Source organism: Alligator sinensis, unplaced genomic scaffold (genome assembly GCF_000455745.1).
Source record: "Alligator sinensis unplaced genomic scaffold, ASM45574v1 scaffold444_1, whole genome shotgun sequence".
In the NCBI taxonomy this organism is placed as follows: Eukaryota; Metazoa; Chordata; order Crocodylia; family Alligatoridae; genus Alligator; species Alligator sinensis.
This window is the reverse complement of record NW_005841886.1, coordinates 3,461,297-3,485,153: the sequence shown is the minus strand read 5'-3', so window position 1 is coordinate 3,485,153 and position 23,857 is coordinate 3,461,297. Positions and strand designations below refer to the sequence as shown.

Genomic DNA, 23,857 nt, shown 5'->3' with positions numbered 1-23,857 from the left:
GCTGAGAATTCTGGGTATTGTAGTCCAGTTTGGGGTACAAAGGCATGATGTCTCTTGCATTAGCCTGGCAGGCCAAAGGCTCTGTGCACCTGTTCTTACACGGTTGCCACATATGTGCCCACAAGTTGAGGAGGGGCTGAGCATGACATAGGGGTTGCAAATACTGACAAGGACAGTGAAACAATCCCAAGGATAGGGCTGCAGAGTAGAAAAACCTGAGCTAGTATATCTCAGGCAGATATCATTTGAGACTGATACTGAGGGGCAGATGGAAACAGGAGCTTACAGCAAGCACTAAGTGAAGACAAGGTATGCAAACCAGACACCATTTAGCTACACAATGGTAGCAATGAAGTGAGCTCCTGGTGCAGGGGCTGCTTGCTGCAGTGTGTTTATACAGCACCTACCACAACCTAGCTGCAGTCTGCGCTGGCCTCAGGCACCAGGCTAATAAACTAGGCTGTTTACCTAGTTTACTAGAGCTGACAGACCCTTGAGAGGGAAGATGGGGGAGCTGACACCTTCCGTATATAGTGCCTAGCTCTGCGCACTCCAAGACCAGAGGCATCCACTTATTAAAACCACTGCTGCCGTGAGACAGGTTGGAAGGGCTGATTGGAAAGCGCACTCAAGATCTTGTACACACAGGCAGAGCAGACAGGGCCCTGGTTTATACAGGTCTTAATGCAGAACAGGGCCTCAGGCTGTCTCTGGCCCTGCCGGGATCAGATCGGCTACCCACCGTGGTACCCAACCCCAATGAATCAGGGACACACTACTGTGTCCTGGGTATCTTTGCCTCTCTGCTCCCCAGGCTCCATTTCAGGCAGGTGCTATCTCCTCCCTCTGAGTCCCTCTTCTTCTGGTAGCTACGACTACCTAAGCGATGAGGAGGACCGCAGGAGCATGGAAAGTAGCACAAGCGAGGAGAGCTCTCCTGACCACCCCTACCTGCCGCTGGTCACGGATGATGACAGCTGGTACAACAAGTGGCGGAAGATGGAGCAGAAGTTCCGTATTGTGTATGCACAGAAGGTACCTGGGCATCTGGGCTGGGCAGGGAGCCTCACTGGGCTGAGGGGGGCAGTTTTGGGGTGAATTCCCCCTTCATAATACTCAGGCCCACATACTCAGTGTTCACCCCCTGCACCGCAACGAGAGCTCTGAAGATATGGACCCCTATCCTATACATTCCTCTGCCCTCCTGTGGCACTTCTGCCTGGGCAGAACTGGCCATGGTGGAGGGGCAGGCAGCCATGTATTTCTTGTGCCCTGCCACCCTCCAAGGCTGAGCATCTCATCGGCAGCCCTTAGGTTCCTGGTTGTGCTGCCCTGTGAGCCAAACTACATCTAACAGCACCAGGCACCCTGCTGGCCCCATGTTCCCTTCCCTCTCCCCTGCTTCAGCCTTTCCAGGCCTGGCACATGGGGGTACAGCCCCCAGTCCCTGGGGAACAAGAGGATTTGTCCCATATAGGCCATGGTCTTCACCCTCTTCTTTGGATGCCCCTACTGGGGTGCTCCTGAATGTGTCCTCTGTGTGCCTGCTCCCTGGCATGGCTGGGCCAGGCCATGCATCCAGGCATGAGCAGCTTGCTGCAGCCAGTGTGAGGGATCTTGGGGCATCACATCCTGCTGGCACTAAGCCCTTCCAGACAGAGTGAGTGGAATTAGCCAGTCCCTGGAGGGCTGAGCTCTGCCTATACCCAGGGGTACCTGGAAGAGCTGGTGCGTCTCAGGGAGTCCCAGCTGAAGGACCTAGAAGCAGAGAACAAGCGTCTGCAGATGAGGCTGGAGGAGGTGAAGGTGCAAAACCACCAGGAGAAGAGGGAGCTGGAGGGCATCATCCTGGAACTGCAGGAGCAGCTGTGAGTCCAGCCAACATCCCTCCCTGCCCACCCCTAGCTCACTGCCCCACACCAAGGGAGCTTTCTCCCCAGAGCCCAATGCCCTATATTCAGGTTGCACCTTCCTATGCCCTCTACCTCATCCCACCACAGGCTCTTTGTATCCCTCTCCTTCAACCTGTCCTGTCCAAAGCAGAGCAGTTATGATCCCCTCACAGTCCCAGAGCCCCTGTGCCCCACCCTAGGGGGCTGCCTGTGGTTCCTGATGAGTTACTTCCTCCCCATACTGTGACTGGGTCCTGCTGGGGGGGAAGAAGGTGGGAGGACCCTCCTGCCCATGTCCTGCACTGCCTGGCTGCATGAATCCCTCCCTCACCAGCCTTCCCTTTTTCTGCCCTGCCTCCAGGACGGGCCTGATCCCCTGCGAGAATGCACAACTGGTCCAGCTCTCCAAGGAGATGATCACGCCCTTGGTGAACCAGTGGCCCTCGTTGGGAACCCTCAATGGAAATGACTGTGGGTCAGACACCAAGCTGTACAGAAGGTAAATCCTTGGGGAGGAGGCCTGGATCCACCCAGAGTCTGAGCCAGGGCAGGGAGCCCTTTAGATCAGCAGGATGTGGTGCCCAGGGAGGCAGAGGCCTGAAGGCAGACATAGCCTGGAGCCTCCTACAAAGCCCCTGGACTCCCACCAGGCAGCTGCCCTGGCCCTCCCAAGCTGGAAGGTGAAGCAGGAGTCTTGTGTGCAGGAGTATCCAGATAGCAGGCCATGGGAGATCTGGCTGTGAGGAGCTAAGAGATGGGAGATGCACAAGAAAAGGGAACACATGGTCTCTGGAGCCCTCCAGGTCTCAGGGCAAGCATCTGTTCAGGCTGATTTAGATTTACCTGCCCCGCATGGTCCTGACAACAGTGTGAAACCTCCTGGGTAGGGGCGGGGGGGAGCAGGTTGGGTATAGGGCCCAGAGACAGCAGCTCTAGGTCCTGCCAGCACAGGAAAGAATCAGCTTCCCAGGTGAGGGGCAGGTTGGCTTGCTCCAGGGTCCCTCCCCTTGAGGGAGCCCTCCATGGCTGAACACCCAGGGGACAGGTGCCTTCTGAACATGATAGAGTCCTGGGTTGCTAGGCCAGAAGGGACCATTCCCAGCATTCAGACTTACCTCCTGCCTACCAGGGGCAGAGATTTCCCAGTCATTGCTGCATGAAGCCTGCAGTTGGGGGTAGAGTTAGAGTTAGCCAGTCTCCATTTAGGGACTTCAGGTGATGGGAATTCACTGCACCTCTGCTAAGGCATTCCAGCCATTAACTACCCTTTTAAAAAGGTGTGTGATGGGTAGATGGGTGTTTGGGCTTACATGGTGCACTAGATAGGTAGGTAGGCAGGCAGATAAGCAGCTGGGTAGATGGGTTGATACAGATATTGTAGAAGGTACCCAGCTCCCAGTACACCTTTCCTCTGAGACTGAAGGGGTCATCACCCCCACTGTCACCCCCACCCCCACTTGTTTCCCTGCCCCTCACCATCTCTGGCCAGCTGTTTGCTGTAGGGCAAGAGGAGGGAAGGGCTGGGTGATCACAAATTGCTGTAACAACCTTACCCTCCAGCTATAAGTGGTTCTTATCTGGTGTGGAAGATACCACGATGATGGTTTCAGCCCAGGTGGTTTTACTGAACTGGTAAGGGAGACCCTCTTCTTCTCAGCCTTGAATGACTTGGTGAAGTTGAGAGTAGAGATCTGTCCCTTGCACTGCAGGCAGGCCCCCCCCTGTGAGAGTCTGCTAAAGCCTCCCAGTTGGAGGATCTCAGCTACACAATTTATGGTGATGGGGAATTGCTCTTGAGCTTTCCCTCGAGCTTACTCCTACAGCCTTTTGGCTAGGGACAAGTGAGACTTGTGGGGCATCCAAACTCCAAGGCCTCTGGGCTTGGGGCTTGCACATAGGATGCCTGCCATGGATTTGGGAGTATCTGAAGCCCCAAGCTGAAGAGTATGGGAGGGAGGATACTTGTCAGAGGTAGCATCTCAGACTTTAACAATTGAGGGATTGCTAGAATTTGGAATTGATTTGGCTGATCTGGCCCAAGATATAGAATCAAAAAAAAAAAAGTGGTTCCATGCCTCCTCAGTAACAGAGTCTCTGGGTATGGCCCATCTACACTGAGGTGAAGTTAAACCTGCAAGCAGCTCCCTTTGCAGTCTGTGGGATGACACAGGTTTAACTTTACACATGTACTTAAGTGCTGCTTGGATTGGTGCCCACGTGTGGGTTGCACCATTGATCCCTGCAGCTGTGCAACACCTGGTTGTGCTGGGGCCCCTCTGCTAGTGAACTGAAACTCCCCAAGCAATTCTCTCAGCACAGAGGAGCCTGAGGGAATTACCACTGACTGTGGGTATTTGCCAGTAGCAGCCCAAGTACATGGGGTCTGAACATCAACCCACAGATCTAAACATCACAAGGGGTTGGTCCTTGCTGTGCCATGATTAACGGGGTGTTGTCTCCCACAGGCACAGCTTCATGAGCACAGACCAGCTGTCAGCAGAGATCAGCCTGAGCTCCGACTCCCAGAGGCTGGGGGAGGGCAAACGTGAAGGAGAGCCCTGGGGGCCACTGGGTGAGACCCTGGGGACACTGGGCTGGAAGGCAGTGATTGCCTGTGAGACACGTGAGTGGGACTGAGGTTGCAGCCAGGGCCGGCCCACCCTATGCTGCAGAACCTGTGGCCATGGGGGGCCCCGCAGCCAAGGGGTCCCCTTTGGCTGCTTGTCACCCATCACATCCCTGCCGCTGCCACTGGCTTCTTTGCATCAGGGGGCCCCCCAAAATTGTGGGCCCGCCCTGGTTGCAGCACCTGTCAGCAGGGGAGGGGGGAGCCTGAGAAGGGCTTGGAAAATCTCAGGGGCAAACCCAGGCTTAGAACCTGGGACATCTGGCTCCCCGTCGCCTGCTCTAACCACCCACCCGCACCCTAAAATGATGGGCCAGGGTGTTGCTGTAACGCTGCATGCTTTCTGGCCGGAGGGCGTTACAATGCAGTCTAGCGGTTAGACTGGAGGATGGGAAACAGGACTCCTGGGGTCTGCTCCTACCTCTTGGTGGGAGTGAGGTCTAATGATCAGAGCTAAGGACTAGCTGTCAGGACTCCTGGGTTCCCAGCTCCCCCACTGACAACTGTGGGTGGCTCACTTTGTCCAGCCTCCTGGTCTGGGGGGTCGCCAGCAGCTGCCTCGAGTTGAGGGGTCCCTGCTCTGACTTGCACTCTGTTGCTTCCCCTTCGCCCTCCAGGGAAGGACCCCACGCCGTCCATGCTGGGGCTCTGCGGCTCCCTGGCCTCCCTCCCGAGCTGCAAGTCCTTGGCCAGCCTGAAATCCAATGAATGCCTGGTGAGCGACAGCAATGAAGCCAGCCCTACCCACAGCCCCAGCTGAGAGGCCGTGCGGCGCCAGGGAGTGGAGGCTGCTGGAAGGAGGCAAGCTGAGGAAACCCTGCCATCTCATGCTGAGGGGACTGACGCCACAGCCACCAGGACCTTACTGCCCCTGTGGGGGCCGCCCCCAGCTGAACCACTGCATTTTCACAGACACAGGCCCATTCCTCATGAGGGACGTGTCGCCCAGGGCAGAACCTCATCCGCTCGTACAGTCGGACGGATGCCCGAGCGCTTTGCAAACGTGCTGTATATACTGCAATGGCTTCACCAGACTGCTGGAAGGCAGCCACCTCTGGGGTGGAACGAGGCAGCTGTTTAAGTGCTGTGTTGCACAGCTATCCAAGCATGGGAAGGGGCGCAGGGTCCTGCATCTGACTGAAGGGGGTGGGGGTCAAAAGATAATTTGTCTCCTCCCCCCTTAGGGATTTGACCCTCACGGCAGGCGCTCACTCTGCTGGGCGGGAGGGGTGGGGGTAGGATACTGGCTGCTGGAGTCACAGGCTCCCTCTGTTATAATGCCCCCACCCCAGGAACTTGTTTGTTGCTGCTGCTGACCCCTCCTGCCAGGACATTGCATGGCCTCCGCCACACGCATATTAGGGCTGGGATGTGCAGCCTGGGCTGGGGGAGCTGTCAGAGACTCCCACTTGCTCCCCCACAGCCCCCATCATGGTCTTCATCTCTTGCTGCCTCTGACCACCAGCCTCATGAGCCAGGGAGTCTGTTCCTTCCTGCTTGGGTTTTGCTCGCCCTCTAGTGCCTGGCTGGCAGCACCGCCCTGCTGGGTGACAGGGTCCCAGCTGCTCCCCCTTCCAGGCCGCAGGAGCCTGCTGCTTCCCCCTGTCCTTCGCTGCTCAATCCCCCCACACAGCCATGCCGTGCAAGCGCTGATGGGGACAATGCCCCCCACACCCAACATCCCCTGCCATATTTTTCTTTTTTTAGCCCCAGCTGCTGGGGAAGCCCTGTCATGGAAACAATAAATGCAGAGACATGAGCTGGTGTGATGCCGTGTGGGGAGGAGCTGGATGTCACCCACCGCTGAGTGTTGCAAAAGCCCCGCTGAGGAGCCCCAGCTCTCGCAGACCGAGGCCATAGCTCCAGCTGCGGCAGTGCACACGTTTCAGCCCCTGCTGTTAGCCACAATGGCAGCCATGGCAGGGTTGCAAGCCCTAAGCCTGTGAGCCTCCTCATGGCAGAGCTAACCAGGGCTCCCATAGGCAACCCCAGAACCAGGGGATCATGGGGTTTTCAAAACTAAAAACATAAAAGTCACAGATGTCAATGGCTAAGGGATCAGGAGTGGCACTGTATTGGGGGGGGGGGTCCCCCACACTTCCTAGCCTGTAATCAGGTCTGGGCTCTTGCACCTTCATGTACCAAGAGCTCATTGGGGCAATGAGGAACCTTGACTCCCCTACTCCTACTCCCAGTCCTATCCCAAGATGGGCCTGTGCTGCTGCTGCTTTCAGGAGCCCGGCTAATTGCCCCAGGGCTGGACTCCCCACACGAACACTGCCCACAAGCCAGTTGGGTTTGCATGCCCCAGGGAAGTCAAGCTCTGGGAGGAGGGGGTGGTCTCATTTGAAATCAGCCATACACTCAGGCAATATGGAAGGATGTGGATTGCTGCGGCCTGCAGTTCAGGCCCTTCATGGCCCACCCTGCCTAGTGCTGGATGGTCTCCACACTTGCTTCTCAAAGTACTGTGTGGTCACATCTGGTCAAGTTCTCATGGTAAGACCTTAGCCAGGCCTTGCTGAGACCAGGCCTGTAGAATACCCCATGCTTTGGTGATGCCTGGTCGCCTTTCTTAGCTTGGCCCCAGCCCCAGCTGAAACAACAGGCATGCTTTTGCAGGCCCATGCATCATTCTCACAAGCTCTCAAAGGCAAGGAACCGTAGCCCCATGGTACCATTGCAGTGCTGGGAACCACTTGGATTCTCTTCTAGGTCATCCCAAGCTCCAAGGCTCCACCTCTTCTGGGGCAGGTGTCACCTTTAAACTTCAAACCAAGATACAGTAACAGCTGTGGCATGCACTAACACACAGCATTCACATGCTGTCTGATGCCCAGGGGATGTGTATTTCAGGCCAGATTGTCAGTGGGCTCTTTCAAGCCTCATGTGACTTCTGGGCTACAGGCTGGCCTCTGCTGTAGGGTCCAGGCACCCCAACATGTACACTGTGATGCTGACAAGGCTCTCTTAGGAGGAAGCTGTCCTACAGGTACCCTAGCTCTCCTGCCCCTATGGAGGGAAATGATGGTACAGTACATCTAAAATCTCAAGGTTGGTGCAGTATCCGAGGTTCCTCCATGGCGATCCTGGAAGTCAAATGGGGTGAAGCAGGGGCCAAAAAATGACCCATGAGACTCTAGGGCTGCTCACACTGCCAGGCAGCCACGCTCTGAAGCCAAGTGATTGATGACTGCCCCAGCATCAATGAAGCATTCCTATGGCAGTAGGAAAACACAAGACACCTGGGGCAAGAGAAAACCAGTCCACTTACTAGCTGGAGCTCATCATCAGAGAACAAGAGCAATGGGCTGCTGGCCCCTGCTCTCAGGATCATCTTCCCAGGGTCCAACTCCACCAGCAGCCTGGGCATGACATGGCTTTGCTGGTACTCTCTAATCTGGCCAAGCTGGGGGAAGCAGGTACCCACACAGACAGCACTGGGGAAAGGGAGGGACTTAAATTAGTAGAGGACAAGCCCCACCCTCAGCAGGACAAAGCAGAATCCCTTCCCCTCCCAACAATCAGGCAGCAAGCACCATTCGCTTCCATGGGGGCTGAGAACACTCCGTGTAGAGAGAGTGGTGTTTGTAACCTTGTAAAGAAGAATTTTTCCAGCTATTTTAGTTGGTCTAATAAAAGATGCCAGATTTACCCAAAGAACCTTGTCTGCCAGTGTAGAGAGAGGCACCAAAGAGCAAATGAGGGGCTCCTCCCCTAGCTGGTACACAACTCAGCAGGACAGATGCTGAGCCAGGAGGAAGGGCCAGTAGGGAGGGAGTGTTCTAGGTGCCAAGCTGGTCACCCTTAACCAGCTCAGACACAAAAATGATAACTGACACTCTGCATCCCCCTCCCCTTTCCCCCAACAAACACACTTCTGGATTTTCTTACACTACACTTTTCTGGGTGCCCTGGTGAAAGTGAAGAACTATTCCCACATCCCACCCTACAGGCTTTGCAGAGAGGTTCTCTGAGGTATAGTGAAAGAGGAACAAGCCTGAAGCCCTCTGCATAAGACATGGACAAAGGCCAGGACCCCTATTGGGAATGGCACCCTGCACCCATAGAATCAAGGTCAGCAGTAGTGGATTAACCAATTAGTCACAGTCCTGCACTAGCAAGCCTGTACACACCCAGGCTACACATAGCAGCAGAGCAGGGAAAGCAGCTGCTGACTACATGGGATCAGTTCGACCCCTTGATATTGGTCAATAGCAGTTGCTGAGTCAGACCTTGGAGCCCTTTAGGTGCCCAAGCCCAGCAGAACTTGTCACACTGAGAACACCCCAAGGAGCGAAGTGTGTATGTGGGAGAAGGGATCAACTGTTCTAAATCCCAAATAAAAATTTATTTAAGAAAATAAGAGCAAACTCCCCCACCCTCCAAGTGCCCCTGCACGCCAGGCGTGAGCAGTGGGAAGGAAAGCGGCTACTAGTCCAGCTACTGGCCCTAGAGCTGTTCCAGGGTGGGCTGAGGTCTATTATTCTTAGGCGTACCACACCTGTAGTATCCATTACAGCAGTCCCCTATACAGCAGTGGGGCAGACAGGGTTGAGGAAGTCCTGAGTGGAAGAAGCTGTTGTGCTACGTGCAGAGGAGACTGGCCTAGAGCCCAGGAGAGGGCTGTCACATGTAATGTGATGTTTCCATCCTGGAAGGATGGGGCAGCAACAGAAGCAAGTGTAGAGTGAAGATAGGGAAAGGGGCTGTGCGTACAGGACATGAAATGGGTTTCACCCCAAGGTGAGAGCCAAACCCAGTGTTTGATACAGATCCCATGAGTCACAGGCATAGCCACCTCCTGGGTGCTATGCCCTGGTTGCTTTAAAGTCTTTGTACACAAAAGGCCCTTGGTCCATGGCAAAGCAGGCAACCCTGGCAGCAGTCCATGCCCTGCCAGGAAGGAGCCCCTGCCCAAAACATGTGTGGTCAGGCCACCCCCAGCTGGGCAGGGAGGCAGCTTTCAGCAGCTGATGAGTCCACTTCTCCCAGAGCAGCTTTGTCCTGCCCCATCCAGGGGGCACAGCAAGTGGAGCTGGCTGGAGCAGGATGGCCTTGTGCTATCACAGCAAATGAAGGCAGCTTCAAGTGGCCTAACCAGCATGCAGGCCAACCAGGAGGAGGTGAGGGCAAGGGGAGGGGACAGGCAGGGCAGAAAGGTATATGCCAGAGGTAAACGGCAATCTTACCGGCTCTAGGCCTGGAAAGCATCAAGTGCCCTATACTGCTAGCACATGGCCTCCAGCCCACCCCCAAGGGAGGCAAAGAGGAAAACCTCTCAAGCAAAGCATGAGGGCAGAATGAGGCCAAAAGGCACTTGGACTTGACATATCCCAGTGCAGAGTGCCTGGGATGGGGAGTCCTGGCTAGGAGGGAGGTCACACCAGGCACTATGCAGTGAGAGAGAACTACCCCTAGCAACAACCAAGAGGAAATGAAAGGCCCAGGAGCCAGCAGCCCCATCTATGCTGTGCCTTCCCACCTGCTGGCTCTCAAGGTACACCCCCTCCTGCCTCAGAGAGGCACAGGCCGCTGTGCCTGCCCCCACAGCACAGAGCAGGCTGTTGAGAGGTTGTGCCATGGGGGCTGTGCCCAGGTGCTGCCTCAGCCTGGGTGCTCACAGGCTGCTGAGCTGCTGCTCCTGGTTCAGCTTCTGGAAGAAGGTCTTGCCAAACTCATACGTGCTGATCATTATGGCGCAGGCAGGAGCCACTTTGACGACGCGGGGCAGGAAGCCTGAAGGAGGCAGGAAGAGTCGTATTAATCTCTTCCTGTTCTAGCTGTAGGACCATGATCAGCTTACATCCCCCCGCCAGCACTCTTTGAATGCCACCCCCCCTCAGAGCATGCTTGTCATCTCAAAGAATCATAGAGAAGCAGGGCTGGAAGGGGCCTCCAGAGGTCATCTGGTCCAACCCCCGGCCCAAAGCAGGATCATCCCTATCCAAACTATCCTATACAAGCCACAATCTAAACTCTACATAAGACTACCATCAACTCTGACACAACACAGGCCTAACACCCTAACCTGCCACAGGTAAAGCAAGGTGACCATGGCAACCAGTGTCCTGCTTCTGTAACAGGTTGTTAATATAAGCTCAAGAGATCCCAGGTAGTTCCAGATCTCCCTGCAGTCCTCACTGCCTCCCCACCTTGCCCACCTTCTGAGGGCACAAGCTCTTACCTGCAAAAAGCCCACGGATACCAGACTCAGCTTGAATCCTCCTCATAAGCAGAAAGGTGGAGGAGGACTTGGAGGCAGTCACTGTGGAGCCAAGGCAGAACAGAGTTACAAGGGCAAGGGGAGGGTAGCACTCACTCTAGCCAGGGCATGCTCAGCCACAAAAGTGACACTCTACCCCAGGCAGTGTGAACACTGAGGAAGAAGCCTTCCTCCCAGGACAGGACAATGCAGATGGGCTCCCCACTGCTTGGAACTGAATCCTTCAGCATGTGGAGACCACTAGGATGTCCCAAGGCTGGTGTCCTCAGCACCCCTCTCACCTCTGAGCTTCTCTGCATCTCCCAGCTCAATCTGCCGCTGGGTCTTCACCACATCAAAGGGCAGCGTCAGCACTGCAGCCACCTGCCAGAAGGGGACAAGCTGCCTATCATAACCAAGCCACAGCTGGGGAACCTGGGGCCTACCCTGTCTGCCACTCCCCAGAGACATGACCTGACCTTCATCATATGACTGGGAACTCCAGCTCCCAGTCCCTCAGCCCTGCTCTTCTCATCCCCCCCCAGAGGCTCCTTGCCTTGTCCCCCGCCTCTCTTAGGATATATAATATCCAATTAACCCCTTCCTTTGGGCCTCACTCAGACCCTGCTCTTTGAAGCAGGGATGATCTTCACTGAGTCTTGCACAGGAAGGAGACGAAGGCACCCAATGGACATTGGTCCATACAGCCCCAGCTTGCTTGAATCCAGACAAAAAATAAATAAATCAGCAACTACCTGCTTCTGCCACTGTTCCAATCCTTCCAGGATGGAAACGTCTCACCCCAAACACACAACACCTGTTTGATTCTTTCCTTGTTTTAAACACCCCCCGCTCTGTGCTGGGGCCTAGGGTTCCTTCAAAGGCAGGCACCACTGGATGGATCTACAGATTCCATACTCACAGTCCCAGAAACAGCCCCAGAGGTGAAGCTGATCATGAAAGTGGCTTTGTCAAGTCGGGACCAGTTGCAGAGCCATTCCTTCACCAGCTCATAGTTAAACCAGTAGAGAGCTGAGAGAGAGAGCAGTGCCAAAGTTAGAAGGTCCTGAGGCTTGGCTCTATGGACAGGAGACTTAACTTGTCAGTCCCTGATCAAATACAGTAGGAGCCATTCCCCCCCACCGCCCTTATTGGAAGCAAACCTAGAGAAGGGAGGGGAGTTCCAGTCCCATGGCCTGAGGAATCCTGGGCTTCTGCTGACACCAGCAGTCAGCAGCTCAACTATTACCAATGGGAGACGACTGCCTTCCCTGGCACAAACAGAGCTGGAACCGAGCTGAAATGCAGCCAGCTTGTAACAGGAAGCAAGCGAGAGGACTGGGCCACTGGACTGGCTCTGAAAATTCACACCACTGTTTGCTATCAACTTCTCCCTGGACAAAGCAGGTAAAAGATGCAGAGGGAAGAATAGCAGCCCACTACAGCATGATCTAACAGTGCCAGCGTGGCACACTGTATTCTCTGCAGACAGCAGGAGGGAAATTCCTGTCCTGGGGAAAACCTGCCACTTTCACCCTGGTCTAAAATGTCTGGCTGCTTGATGCCCTGAGTCAGCAATCACAAATATATGAGACCTGCCCTCTGCAGGGTGACAATGCTCAACAGTCCTAGTGCCTGGCAGGAGCATCCTAGCCACAACTAGTACCCAGCCTGGATAAGTTCCTGTACCTGGGTGATGTCAACTTACCAAGGGCATAACCTGTCCTTTCCAGGGGATATATGCACAGCCTATTGTACTGCCTCCAAAAAGTCCTTCCCCTGCCAGTGCCCACCCCATGCTTGGCACCTTCACCAGGCAAATAAGCCCTGGTTCAGCACTGATGCCCACATCACAAGGCATCATTCTTACTGATGTGAGGTAGGACTCCCAAATCACTGCCATATCTTCATGGCCTTTAGTGAATTTATCCTCACAGCCCCTGGGCAGATTTATCCCCATTGCACAGGCAAGGAATTGAGGTACACAGCACCCAAATAATATGCTCAAGATCACACAGGGAGGCTGTGGCAGGACAGGGACTTGAAACCTGAGCCTCCCAAAGCCCAGCTGAGCACTCACAACTAGACTGCCCTTCCTCTTGGAATAGAATCAGAAAAGTAGGGTTGGAAGGGACTTGAGATGTCACCTAGTCCAAACCCCTACTCAAAGCAGGACCATCCCTAACTATAGAGGAGATTGCTTCCCTATTGCAGTGCCCCATGACACTGGAGTCCATGGATTAAACCTCCCCTTCCCCGTGATACCAATTGCAGAGGCTCCTGGAGCACCCACGTCCCACACCCCCTTGTCAGTGCAGCTATACCTGAGAAAGGAACATCCCGCAAGACTGTAGGCCCCCAGCCTCTCCAGAGGGACAGCCAGCCATCCTGGGCAACTGCTGACTGGATACAGATGCACAGCTCACGGTAACTCAGCTGTCGGGACTGCATCTTGGTCCGGATCAGCTCCAAGGGGCTGATCACTGTCACAGCGCCCACTGAGCGAGGGAAGGAGAGGGGTGAGACCAGCACAGTTGTAGACAAGCCAATGGTGCCATAACACTGTGGAGTAGGGTGCATGGGCCACCCCTGAACACAGACAGCAGGAAGGTACCTGCCATTCTGCAGAGATGAAAAGGAACTATAGAACCGGCACAAGGAGAACAGGTCTAGCAGCAGCTCTGCATGCAGCAATGTGCCCTCAAGGTCACACGGGGAATCAGTGCAAGAGTTGGGAACTGAATCTGAGAAGTCTTAGAACACTGTAGCCCACCCCACAGGGCCCTGTAAGGAGGAAGTGGAGATTCTACTGGAGCAGGGATTTTCTACTGGAGGGAGCACCCAGGCACTGGGACCCCTGGAGCTGACAGCAAAGGAAGAGAGCAATACTCACGCCTGGAAAGAGCACCAGCCACCAGAGGAATGTGGTGCCCCTGGTTGCCCATCCGGGAGTGCAGGTAATCCCGCAGCTGGTCATAGGTGGTGAAGTAGATCACAGTGGCAGGTACTGCCATCACCCTGCCAAGGAGAGGGTGCTGCTAGCATCATGTCTGGCTTGTGTTGCCCTCCATGCCCACAGCAGGAAATCAGAAGGCTTCTGGCACAGTTACCTTCCCCCTCAAACAACCCAGTTGCACCCTGACACTACCCCTTTCCCTTTCTCATCGAAAAGTCAGCCTGGAAGGGCCCTCAGAAGGTCATCTACTCCAACCCTCTGCCTGAGGCAGGATCATCCCTATCCAAACTAATCTCATACAAATGCTTGTCTAACCTATTCCTAAAATTACATAAGCAATCCTGTCGCACAATTATAAGGTACATGGCCCAAAGAAACCAAGAACACCCTAAACTGCTACAGGTAAAGCAGGGCAGAAGGATTGTCAGCATCCCACCACTGCAAGGGCTGTCAAAAACACTGACGATATGTAAGGAAGAGAGCCAATCCCACCACTACAGAGGAAAACAAAACCCCTCAAGCATCTGACCATGGGGTAAAATTATTTTCTGACCCCAAATGTGCCAACTGGTCTGGCCCTGAGCAGAGGAGAAAGACCCTCTAACCTTTAAGGAGCACCCTGTGTGTGTAAAGGCTATAGACTTTCTGACACAGCTTGCAAAACCTGAGAGTCAGACCAGACAGAGAAGGGAATAGAAAGCAAAAGGAGAGGAAACAGCCTCTGACTCTAAGGAGCTTGGACAGTTTGGTGCTGGAAGACCATCTTCTGCACGCCACAGCAGTCAGTGGCTACATGTGGTGGCTCCTGGCCTTTCAGACTAGTGCTCGCACCCTGGGAGCCAAGGCCAGGAATGCAAGCTCTGGCATTAGTGCCCCCCAGGAGGCTGCATTCTCCCACGCTCGGGGAACTCAAAGGTTGGGGTGGGCAATGATGGTAGACCCATCGCTTATGCAGGTGCCCAGACTCACAGCGTGGGAGGCAGGCCACTCCATAAAGACCTGATGCCCTCGTAGCGTGTGATCTTCACAAAGGCATCCTGAAACAAAGAGAAGAGTGTGAAGGTTTGGGGTAGGGAGAGGGGGCTTTTCCAGTACTAGGGGAGCCCCACAGCCCAAAGGACACCTAATCCAGAGTCCAGGCTGGGGCTGAATTGCACCCAAGCTCTGCTCTTTCTGGGAAAAGGAGATATCAAAGATAGAACAGCTTCTCTGAGCTAAGGCATCCTCAATAGCTGTGGTCAGACCCCAAAGGCCACTCTAAATGGAGCCCCTGCAAAACCCCAAATCCTATGAGATGTCCAAGTCTCAGGCCCCAATTCTGTAATTAACGCTCTCCTCCTCAGGGAGTTCTCAGCTTCTGCAGAGTGGGTATGTCTGCAGGGACAGGAGAGCCCTTTGCCCCACCACATCCAAACACCCCTACCCTGCCAAGCAGCCACCATATCCCACCCCAAGGCACCCAAATGGCAGCACATGGTTGGGCTGTCAAACCAGTCCCAAGTGGGCCACAGCACCAGCCTGAGAGTGCTAAGAAGAGGCGTACCAGGGTGCCAGTGAAGTGGGTGGGGGCCTTGTACCAGGCCATACAGCTGTTACCATTCTGGCACACGTAGAGATGGTCCATGAGCCCATTGCAGTAAAGGAAGCATTTCCCTGTGGGATGAATAAGGGGGCAAGGAGAGAGAAATGGCAATTGTAGTAAGATGGAGACAGGTCAACTTACCAATACCACACACACCCAACTGCCCTTCGCCATCACGTGGCCCCTCCCTGCAGATTCTTCCCTCTCCTTCTGCAGGACCCTCAGCAGAAGGGCTGCTACTCCTCACAGTAACTGGGACTCAGGCTGGTGCAGGGCAGAGTGAGTTCAGGCCTGGACTGAGCTTATGAGAAGTTGGGCTGGGACTTGCCCCATTGTGGTACGGGGTGTAAAGGCACTGTAGGAGCAACGCAGTGAGACAGGAATGGTGACCTCTGAGAAACTGCCCAACCCCACCACACTCCTCAACATTTCTACAGCATGCTTGCCCTGAAGCATTTCCTGTTCCATCAGCCTGCACTAACTGCTGGAGCTGGCAGGAGGCCACCTGCCTATACAAGTCAACATCAGCCCTGGCGCCTAAGGGAAACTCAGGGTAAGGCTCACCCAGCTCCCCTCCCCCTGCCCCCACACAAAACCTAGAGCCCACAATTCCAGACCTGAAAGGCCATGAACCCCTTCTAAATTCCCTACCTAGCCTGGTGGCTTTTGGAGACTCAGACACACAAATACAGCAGCCCTCTGGTCTACAGACCCCGGAACAGACCTTGCAGCAAGTCTAGCAGCTCCATGCATGTGCATGTGTGCAGAGAAATCATGCCAGTCCAGCAGACAGGAAGGCTGTAGTGGGGCGTGGGAGCCGCATACTGGGAAGCTGCCAGGCAGGCAAGCAGGCAAACCCCTAGCTAAGCACACTCCTTCCCATTGCCAAGATGGCACCACCCAATCCCAGAGGTCAGCCCTGCCCTCCCCACACAGGGAAAGGAGCTTCAGGCAATGGGACAGGCTTGGCTGGGGTCCAAGCAGCCTTTCAGGCAACCAGAAGAGACACAGAGGACAAAGACAGAGGTGCCCACACATGCTCCTGCTGTGGAACTGGCTACGATTTAACCCCTGCAGAGGGCTGAGGGACAAGCAGGCCACCGAGGGCTGGAGATCAAAGATCCTGGTAACTCTATAGTAGGGAACTGCTGCTCCTGCCCTACACTACTTTACACTCCCTGCCCCACCTGCCCCCCCCCCCCCCTGCACCTAGGGATGTTTGGGGAGAGGCAGGCAAGGGCCTGCTCTCCAGAGTTACTGGGCAGGGGAAGCTCTTTTCAAGCAAGCTGATGGCAGATATGCCTACTCCTATTGCCAGAGTCCCCGCTCACTGTAGCTATGCTAGGAGGGGGTGGTGATAGAGTGAAAGAAACCATTGGGCAGGTAAAACTTTAAGAACCCAACACACCCATGACCAGACAGGAGAACTCCAGACAGTGAGAACCATTCCTCCACTGACTCGCCCTTGCCCATGAGGCAGGTCAGAAAGAGGCAGAGGTAAAGAAACTGACCCAAGGCCACACAGTGAGTCAGTGGCAGAACTGGGAATAGAAGCCAGGCCTGTGGCTCCCAGTCCCCTGCTTCAAACACTAGACCACCCCTGGCCCTCCACTATCGATTGGGACCTGGGATCCCAGTCCCAAAGGGATCAGTTTCCACCCCCACCACTGCCATGCTCTGGAGACAGCAGCTGTGGCAGATGGCTTCCAGCTCTAAGGGGAGAGCCTGCCCACAAGAGCAGCCCCACAACACTGCAGTAAGAGGGCAAAAGGGGAATACCCAGAGATACTCACATTTGGACTGGTGAATACTCCATGGCCCAGACTCTACTGACAACACTGAAACACACAACAGGGACACATTTAGAAACAGGCCTAGGTGTGCCGTGGTGAACCCCTTCTGAGTGATAGCACCCAGTCCCTGGGTGCCTGGCCTGGGAACAAGGGGAACACGGGCATCCCCATGCCCTACTGTCAGTAGAGTGAGGTATCACCCTAAGACAAGACATTTGGACAGGTACAAGACAGACATTACAGAACAAAGCTGGCACTGAGAGCCAGGAACATTGCTGGTGGGGCCCCGTCTCCTGTGGCAGGGAGAAGTTCTCTCTGCAAAGGGCAGAGCCTATTCCACAGGCTCTGAGCCAAGCAGTTGCAAGCATTCAGTCTGCAGTCTGCAGCATAGCTTTGGTTGACAAGTTACCCAACTCCAGCTCCAGACAGGTTCCAAGAGCTAAAGTATCCCATTCCTGTACGGGTTACCTGCTACCCGTTTAGCCTCCTCCACCTGAACTTCCCAAAGTTAAACAGAGACAGCCAACCTCTATTTTTATAGATGGGGAAACTGAGCACAAGGAGAAGAAACAACTCACCCGTGAGTCACATGGAGAGCCAGTGGCTGAGATGCAAACAGAACCCAGGAGTCTCATTTCTCAGTCCCTGATCTGATTATTACAGGAGGGATTTTGCTAATCAGGTTAGTACCAGGGCATAGTCCATGTAGGTATAGGCCAAGTATGGCTTCCTATTTAAAATGGGGCAAGGAGCTTCGAGGCCAGAGGCTGAGAGAAGGGCTCCCTGCATTCCCCCTTCAACACACATCCTCTAAATGTTCTGTGAGCTCACAAATGCTCCTGGAGAGGTTAGAGTTGGCTCAGAGGTGGGTAGTGACTAGCACAGAGCAGCCATGCACAGCAGAGACCAACACAAGCTAAAGCAAAGGATGTGCTCCCTCCTGCCTGGGAGAACGAGCCCTTGAAGGGAGGGAAGAGCCTAGATGAGCCCAGCTTGGTGCCACCACTGAGGAGCCTGCAGAGCACATGCAGTCACTGAAGGGAGATTTCAAAGCCCTTCTTCTGTCCCAGGAGGCTCCCTTCCTGCCACAGTAACCCTCCCTCCTCTGCTGACAACACTGAAACACACAACAGGGACATACTTAGTGACAGGTCACCAAAGGGAGAGCAGTCTGGGCCAAATGTGTTGGCAGCTATTTGTATTGTGGAACAAGACCTTGAGGGCTAGGGTATGATTTCATAGGGCAGGGACAGGCCAGGGCTGTATCAGCAGAGAGCTGGGGTCTGGCAACCACTGGGCTGAAGCAGCAGCCACTGGAGAGACTGTCTTAATCCCAATCATCAAGCTTTGTGCCCACTACACACTAGCACACGACACCCTAACCCACTTCCCCAGAGCTACACACACAACTCGAGTTCACTGGCACTGAAGCCCTTCAAACCTTTTTCCCCTCCAGGTCCAAAGGGGAGAGATGACCATCCCATGCAAGAGGATGCACTCTAGCTTCATACATAGGGTGCTGACAGTTGTGTTACTGATACCAGCCAGCCAGCTGCACTGACCTGGCATGGGGGGGACCATGACAGCACTGCACCTTCTGAGAAGCCTCTTTCCTAGGCTCACAACAGGTAGGAGAAGGTATTAAAAATGGGGATGTAGTCTGCTGGTGCTACTCCAGACCCCACATCTCCATCATATTCTCTTTCAGCCTCAGAACCAAGGGTCCTGAGACATCACTGGTCTCCTGCCTAGAGATAGCCCTGGATCAGATTTAGAAGCCAGAGCCCCAGTCTAGCACCACTATCAGGAATAACCCAAGATGCAAAGAATCAGACTGGCCCATCAGGAGCCAAACATGTGTCCCTGCTAGTAATTCTGCTCTTCCTTACAGCCCTGGGGACCTGAGGAGGTTGGGGTCACTGATCAAACCAGGGAAGAAACACAGCCTACATCTGTGCAACAGCATCCCATAGCTCCATGCTGGAGGGGGCGTGGCTCGGAGACCACCCACCTTCTTGAGCTGCAGAGAAATGGGAAGCTGCTGCCTATGGCAGCAAGTTACCTTTGGAGAAGGGCGTCCTTTGGGCCTGCAATCGGATCTTCACCACGTCCAGGGGGGTCACTGGAACAATACAAGCCAGCTGGTCATGTGCACCTCAGACATGCAGCACAATATTACAACCCAAGCAAGATATAGTGCTTCTTAGATGAACCAGAAAAATGCCTCTTAGCGCAGACTCCCTCCCAGTCTCCCGTTCTCCCTCCCCATAGAGAAATTTAGAAAAGGGATTCATACTGCCAGGGAAGCCAAGGAGAAGGGAAGGGAAGCTGCTTGGCCAAGTTCACAGAGAGTCAATGGCAGAACCGAGGGAAGAACCCAGGAGTCCCACACCAGTCACTGCTGCTCTAACCACAAGGCCCCACACTCCCCACTGAGCTAGAAACAGCAGCCAACTGTTTCTCATGTCTCCCTATGGTATCTGTTTTTTTGCTCTGCTGTTCCCAAAGTGAAGTCCCTGATCAAATTCACTGGTAGCCATTCATTTGTACTGGGGGAAAAAAGATCACAAGGGCTGGAGGGGATACCAGGGGGTAGGGAGAGGCTAGGGCTGTATCAGTAGACAGCTGAATCTGGCAGTCACTGACCTGAAGCAGCAGCCCCTGAAGAGATTGTCCTAAAACCCCTGAACTGTGAGTTTCCATGCCCCCTGCATATGCAAACCAGCCCTGGCATACTCCTTCCTCACCCTTTGCACTCACACACCAAAAATCATTGTTCTCAGGCAGGCACACACACTGACCTCAAGATATACCTTACCCATGTACATACATGCATCCATGCTGTGAACTTGCACATGGCCACCCCACAGGCATCTTGCTCAGCTACATACAGGTCAAATCCTTACCAAAGAGAGATGTGAGGAGGGCCCCAGTCCCAGACGCCAGCATCTGCTGTAAGGGTGTGATGCCCCTGCCAAGGCTCACTGACGGGTTCTCAGCCATCATGCTACCTGCCTGTAACAAACAGGACATAGGTCAGTTATAGGGACTGCTTTCTCCATCTTTGAGGCCTTCAGTTTATGGTGTCTGTTCAATCAGGCAAGTCACAAGAAGAGAAAACATATCAGGGATAGGTGGCAACCCCAGGAATCCCAACAAGCAGGCACTAGTTCACAGCACGCTAGATACCAGGCTCCACTTGTTTCCTGGCCTGCGAGATATGAACACTGCTGCTTTCCTAATGTTAAATGCAGAGAGTCCTCCTGCTGCTGTCCAGATACCTCCATGTGCCTGCCTGGGTGCCCACCCCCCAGCTGCCAGTAGTTATCCGCACACAGCAGAAGGGGAGGGGCTCTCTTGGCCATGCTGCTCGCAGAGAGCAGACAGGGCAGCTACACTCAGCACCGATAAAACCCTTCCAGTGGAACAGCTGAAAACAGGCCTAATCAGAGCAATGACCTTAGCAAGGCAGTGTGAGGAGCTGCCCTAGAGGGTATCTAGTAAGGGCTATGGGAGGCAGAGAGTAAGGTGACATGCATAGTGCTCTCCCACACCCCTGGTAGCACCAGATCCAGAAGGGAAGAATCCCCCCTCTCTGATGCAGGGAGAAAGCTGCACATACTGCAGGAAGGAAGGGCTAGGTGCAATCAAGAGAAGCAAGGCTCAAAGGCCAGGAAGGTGATTAATGAGGTATGCCCTAAGAGGCAGCTCTCCTCAGCTCCAGGACAAAGAGTTTTCTTGCACACTCCATTCACACTTGTTCACCTTAATCCAAACTGCAGCTCTGAGCACTCTGCAATTTCAAAGCACCCTACAAGCCTTTAGCCAACCCCACCCAATGCCCCCATCCATAGAAGGGGGTCAGTAGCACACTGCTTCTAGAGGACAGGCAAGACAGACAAGGAGAGGGGAAGCAACATGCCCCAGACCACACAGGAAGCTAATATCAGGCCAAGAACAGAACCTAGGAGTCCTGGTTCACAGCCTTGTGCTTAAACCATGCTTCCCTCACTGCAGCTCAGCATTGAACTTCTCGGGACCCCCTGATGTCCATGCACTTGTTTGGAAACACAGCACAGTAGATTTGGCCAGTACTTCTGGACTCTCAACTTTGATCACCTCCTATAAAAGGGAAATGTGCTCATATATACTTAACCTCTTGATTTCTAGTTGTTTCCCGGGCTTCTTCTAGAGCTACATGTAGATTCAGTTCCTTGTAACCAGCTTTCACATGCTCCAAGAGTAAATCCAAACATACCCTGGTCCTGCACTCTGGTTTTACTAGTAGTTCAAATCCTGATTTCAGAGCACAAATTTCAGCTGTTTCTAGGGCTTCCTAGTTGGGTCCCAGCCCCTATTACCCTGGGAGCATCAACAAGCTCGCTGCAGCTCCTAGACTACGTATGCACTGGGGAACCTTAGAAAGGAAATCCTATTGGTAGCAACAGCAAAGCAGCAGCTTCCAGCATCTCTGTAGTTACATCAGCCAAACAGGCTGGTGGTGGAGGTGGGAGTTGCTTTGTGCAGAAAGCAGAGCTTCCAGGGCATACTATGTGACTGGAAATGTTTCAGCAAGGTGCAAGTCCTGGATAATGAGATTATTCTACCAAGGAGCCTGGACTCCCTCAGAGCAAGGTCATAGTGTCTGCCTTTCCATTACAGATGCCACAAGCACTGCAGAAGTCCATGCCTCAGGCTCTGAAGGACTAAACAGCATAAGTAACATACTCAGCTCAGATGCATCAATGCCTTAGAACAGTGGTTGATCAGGCCCTGCGTGCTGGGATCAGGCCCTATGCTGGTCCTGCACGCCTGATCCAGCATGCAGGGCCATGTTATCCACCCCACAGGGTTCTCCATGGGACCAGAAATTTGACAGCAAGGAAGTACTGCTCCCCTACCACCAAATTTTTGGACCTGTGGGGTGCCGTGGGCTGGATGCCAGGGGCCTGCCAGAGCTGGCCCACAGGGCAGAGGCTGAACACCCTAGAACAGAGGTCTGTGACCTCAGACCTACAAAGAGATTGGATCCAGCTCACAGTGGCAGGGATCAGTGGCATGTGATGAGGTGACACCTTCTGCACCACAAATTCTTCTGCTGTGTGCTGCTGGACTCTGCCCACATTATCCAGCATTCCTACTCTATGCTAAGGGGTCCTCTGTCACCCTGCTCCCACCTTCTGCTGCCAAATTCGTGACTCCCCATCACTACTGGTGATAAAAATTAGCAGAAGTCAGCAGCAAGAGTAAATGGAACAAGAAGCAGGGAGGGCTAGGGTGCTGGGGTGGGGATCACTGCTGCAGGCAGTTTGCAAGAGGCAGCTCACCATTCTCAAAGATTGCTGACATCTGCCCTAAAGTTTTCTCACGGCCCCTGGGAAGACCACTGGAGATGGCTCCCTTGCTCCTATGTACACCAACAGACCATGACAGGCTTCCTTCCTTCCAAATAGTACAATGCCTTGTGCAAGTCAGAGCAAACCCCAATGCCTAACTACCTAAACACTAGGTATTTACCCACCCTACATGGCCCTCCACACACATAAGAGAGCAGAGCAGCAGGCCCAAAGACAAGACTTCCCCAGGACTTTCTGAACAGAGGTAGGCTTCTCCGATAGCCTGAGTAATCTCCAGCAACTGACCCTATGAAATCAGCTCTTCCTCATATCCAGCCTCCTGTTTCTCTCCCCACAGCTCTGACCCACAGCTGGTTATGATAGATCTAATTTAGAAAAAGACCTGCAGTGAGTATTAGTCAGGCCAGCTGTTTGATACTGGAGGGCACAGATGTGCTTGTAAATGCTGGTGCACAATCAGTGCAAAAAGCAGCTCTGTACTGCTAAGCGTGATATGGCTGGGATTTTTAAAGACATAGTTGGGGAAGAGAGGGCACAAGGCTAGAACTGACCCCTTCTCATGCATCTTCTAACTTTGCATGTCACCTCTGCTGATAGTACTAACACACAGCCAAAGCCTCACTGCCATGAGCTCTGCAGTAGTCAGCTCAGTAGAGAGAGAGCAGGCCAATCAGCAAAAACAGTCAGCTCCCTTCCCACTGCAGCATCTTGGTTGCTAGCACGGAAGCCAGTAGCAGGAAGAGCCCGGCTAGGTTCTCAGCTTCCAAGAGAAAATGAAGAGGAAACCCGAGATTAGCTGCCTTAACAGAGTGGCTGTCAGAGAGGCCCACAGACCATCACCTGCAATCCACGATGAGCTTCCTACCGCAACCGGGAAAATAAGCAGCCCCACCATCCTATGCACTGCCCCTGAAGATTCAAGCAGAGCAGCCCAAGGTTGCAGAAGTTGTCATCCATTGCCAGAGGGTGTTGAGTGCTTGCCAAATACAACAGGAGACCCAGGTGCAGAAGGGCTCACAACAGAGGACAGGGGCCAGGGGAAGGAGCACCATTTACAAGTGATCTCTTGCAAGATCTAGGCTGTGGGGTTTTTCTGACTTGCGTGTTACTGCCCGACAACACCAGTGTGGCCCCCACTGGCTTCAGCAAGCTTTTGGGCTGGAATTTAAAATAGATTCCTGGCATCAGAGTCTATTTACACCAAGCAAAGAGAGGGAGGCTGGGGGTGGGGGGGAAAGCGGCGTTAATGCATTTGTGCTTCCCACTGGCTTGGGCAGATCCAGAAGGCCTAGTGCTCAGTCTGGCCCTCCCGGGCTGCCCCACCGCCAGCCTTGTCTGCTTGTCCTGGGGCAGCAGGGAGGGGGCAGACATCCGTGGTTGTGCGACTGGGGGCAGCGCGTGCCCGCGGAAGAGCTCGCCGCAGCCTCTGCCGCAGCACCTGGGGTC

The 23,857-nt window shown here is 54.1% G+C and overlaps 2 protein-coding genes and 1 long non-coding RNA gene across 9 annotated transcripts in view; 2 read left to right on the top strand and 1 right to left on the bottom strand.

Annotated features, from left to right (window-relative positions):
- RUNDC3A (RUN domain containing 3A) overlaps positions 1–5,729 on the top strand; it is a 21,781-nt gene extending 16,052 nt beyond the window's left edge. For both annotated transcript variants that reach the window (XM_014516990.2, XM_006017849.2), the window contains 5 exons: positions 870–1,035; positions 1,711–1,868; positions 2,254–2,391; positions 4,358–4,464; positions 5,136–5,729. In XM_014516990.2, the coding sequence (XP_014372476.1) occupies positions 870–1,035; positions 1,711–1,868; positions 2,254–2,391; positions 4,358–4,464; positions 5,136–5,278 (712 nt within the window). In that variant the 3' untranslated portion in view covers positions 5,279–5,729. The remainder of the gene's footprint in view (positions 1–869; positions 1,036–1,710; positions 1,869–2,253; positions 2,392–4,357; positions 4,465–5,135) is intronic.
- A 3,118-nt stretch (positions 5,730–8,847) lies between these two features.
- Positions 8,848–23,857, bottom strand: part of SLC25A39 (solute carrier family 25 member 39) — a 27,344-nt gene continuing 12,334 nt past the window's right edge. For 3 of the 6 annotated variants that reach the window (XM_025196891.1, XM_014516989.2, XM_014516988.2), the window contains exons 2-12: positions 19,961–20,069; positions 19,117–19,176; positions 17,055–17,099; positions 15,223–15,332; positions 14,649–14,716; positions 13,617–13,741; positions 13,048–13,221; positions 11,646–11,755; positions 11,026–11,107; positions 10,706–10,786; positions 8,848–10,257 (exon numbers count right to left, since the gene is read on the bottom strand). In XM_025196891.1, coding sequence (XP_025052676.1) covers positions 10,139–10,257; positions 10,706–10,786; positions 11,026–11,107; positions 11,646–11,755; positions 13,048–13,221; positions 13,617–13,741; positions 14,649–14,716; positions 15,223–15,332; positions 17,055–17,099; positions 19,117–19,176; positions 19,961–20,060 — 1,074 coding nt within the window. In that variant the 5' untranslated portion in view covers positions 20,061–20,069 and the 3' untranslated portion in view covers positions 8,848–10,138. The other 3 variants (XM_025196890.1, XM_025196889.1, XM_025196892.1) reach the window with 3 other exon arrangements.
- LOC112549259 lies at positions 15,355–21,196 on the top strand. The gene is made up of 3 exons (XR_003092635.1): positions 15,355–16,387; positions 18,511–18,682; positions 21,072–21,196. It is a non-coding gene; the product is annotated as an uncharacterized LOC112549259 (long non-coding RNA).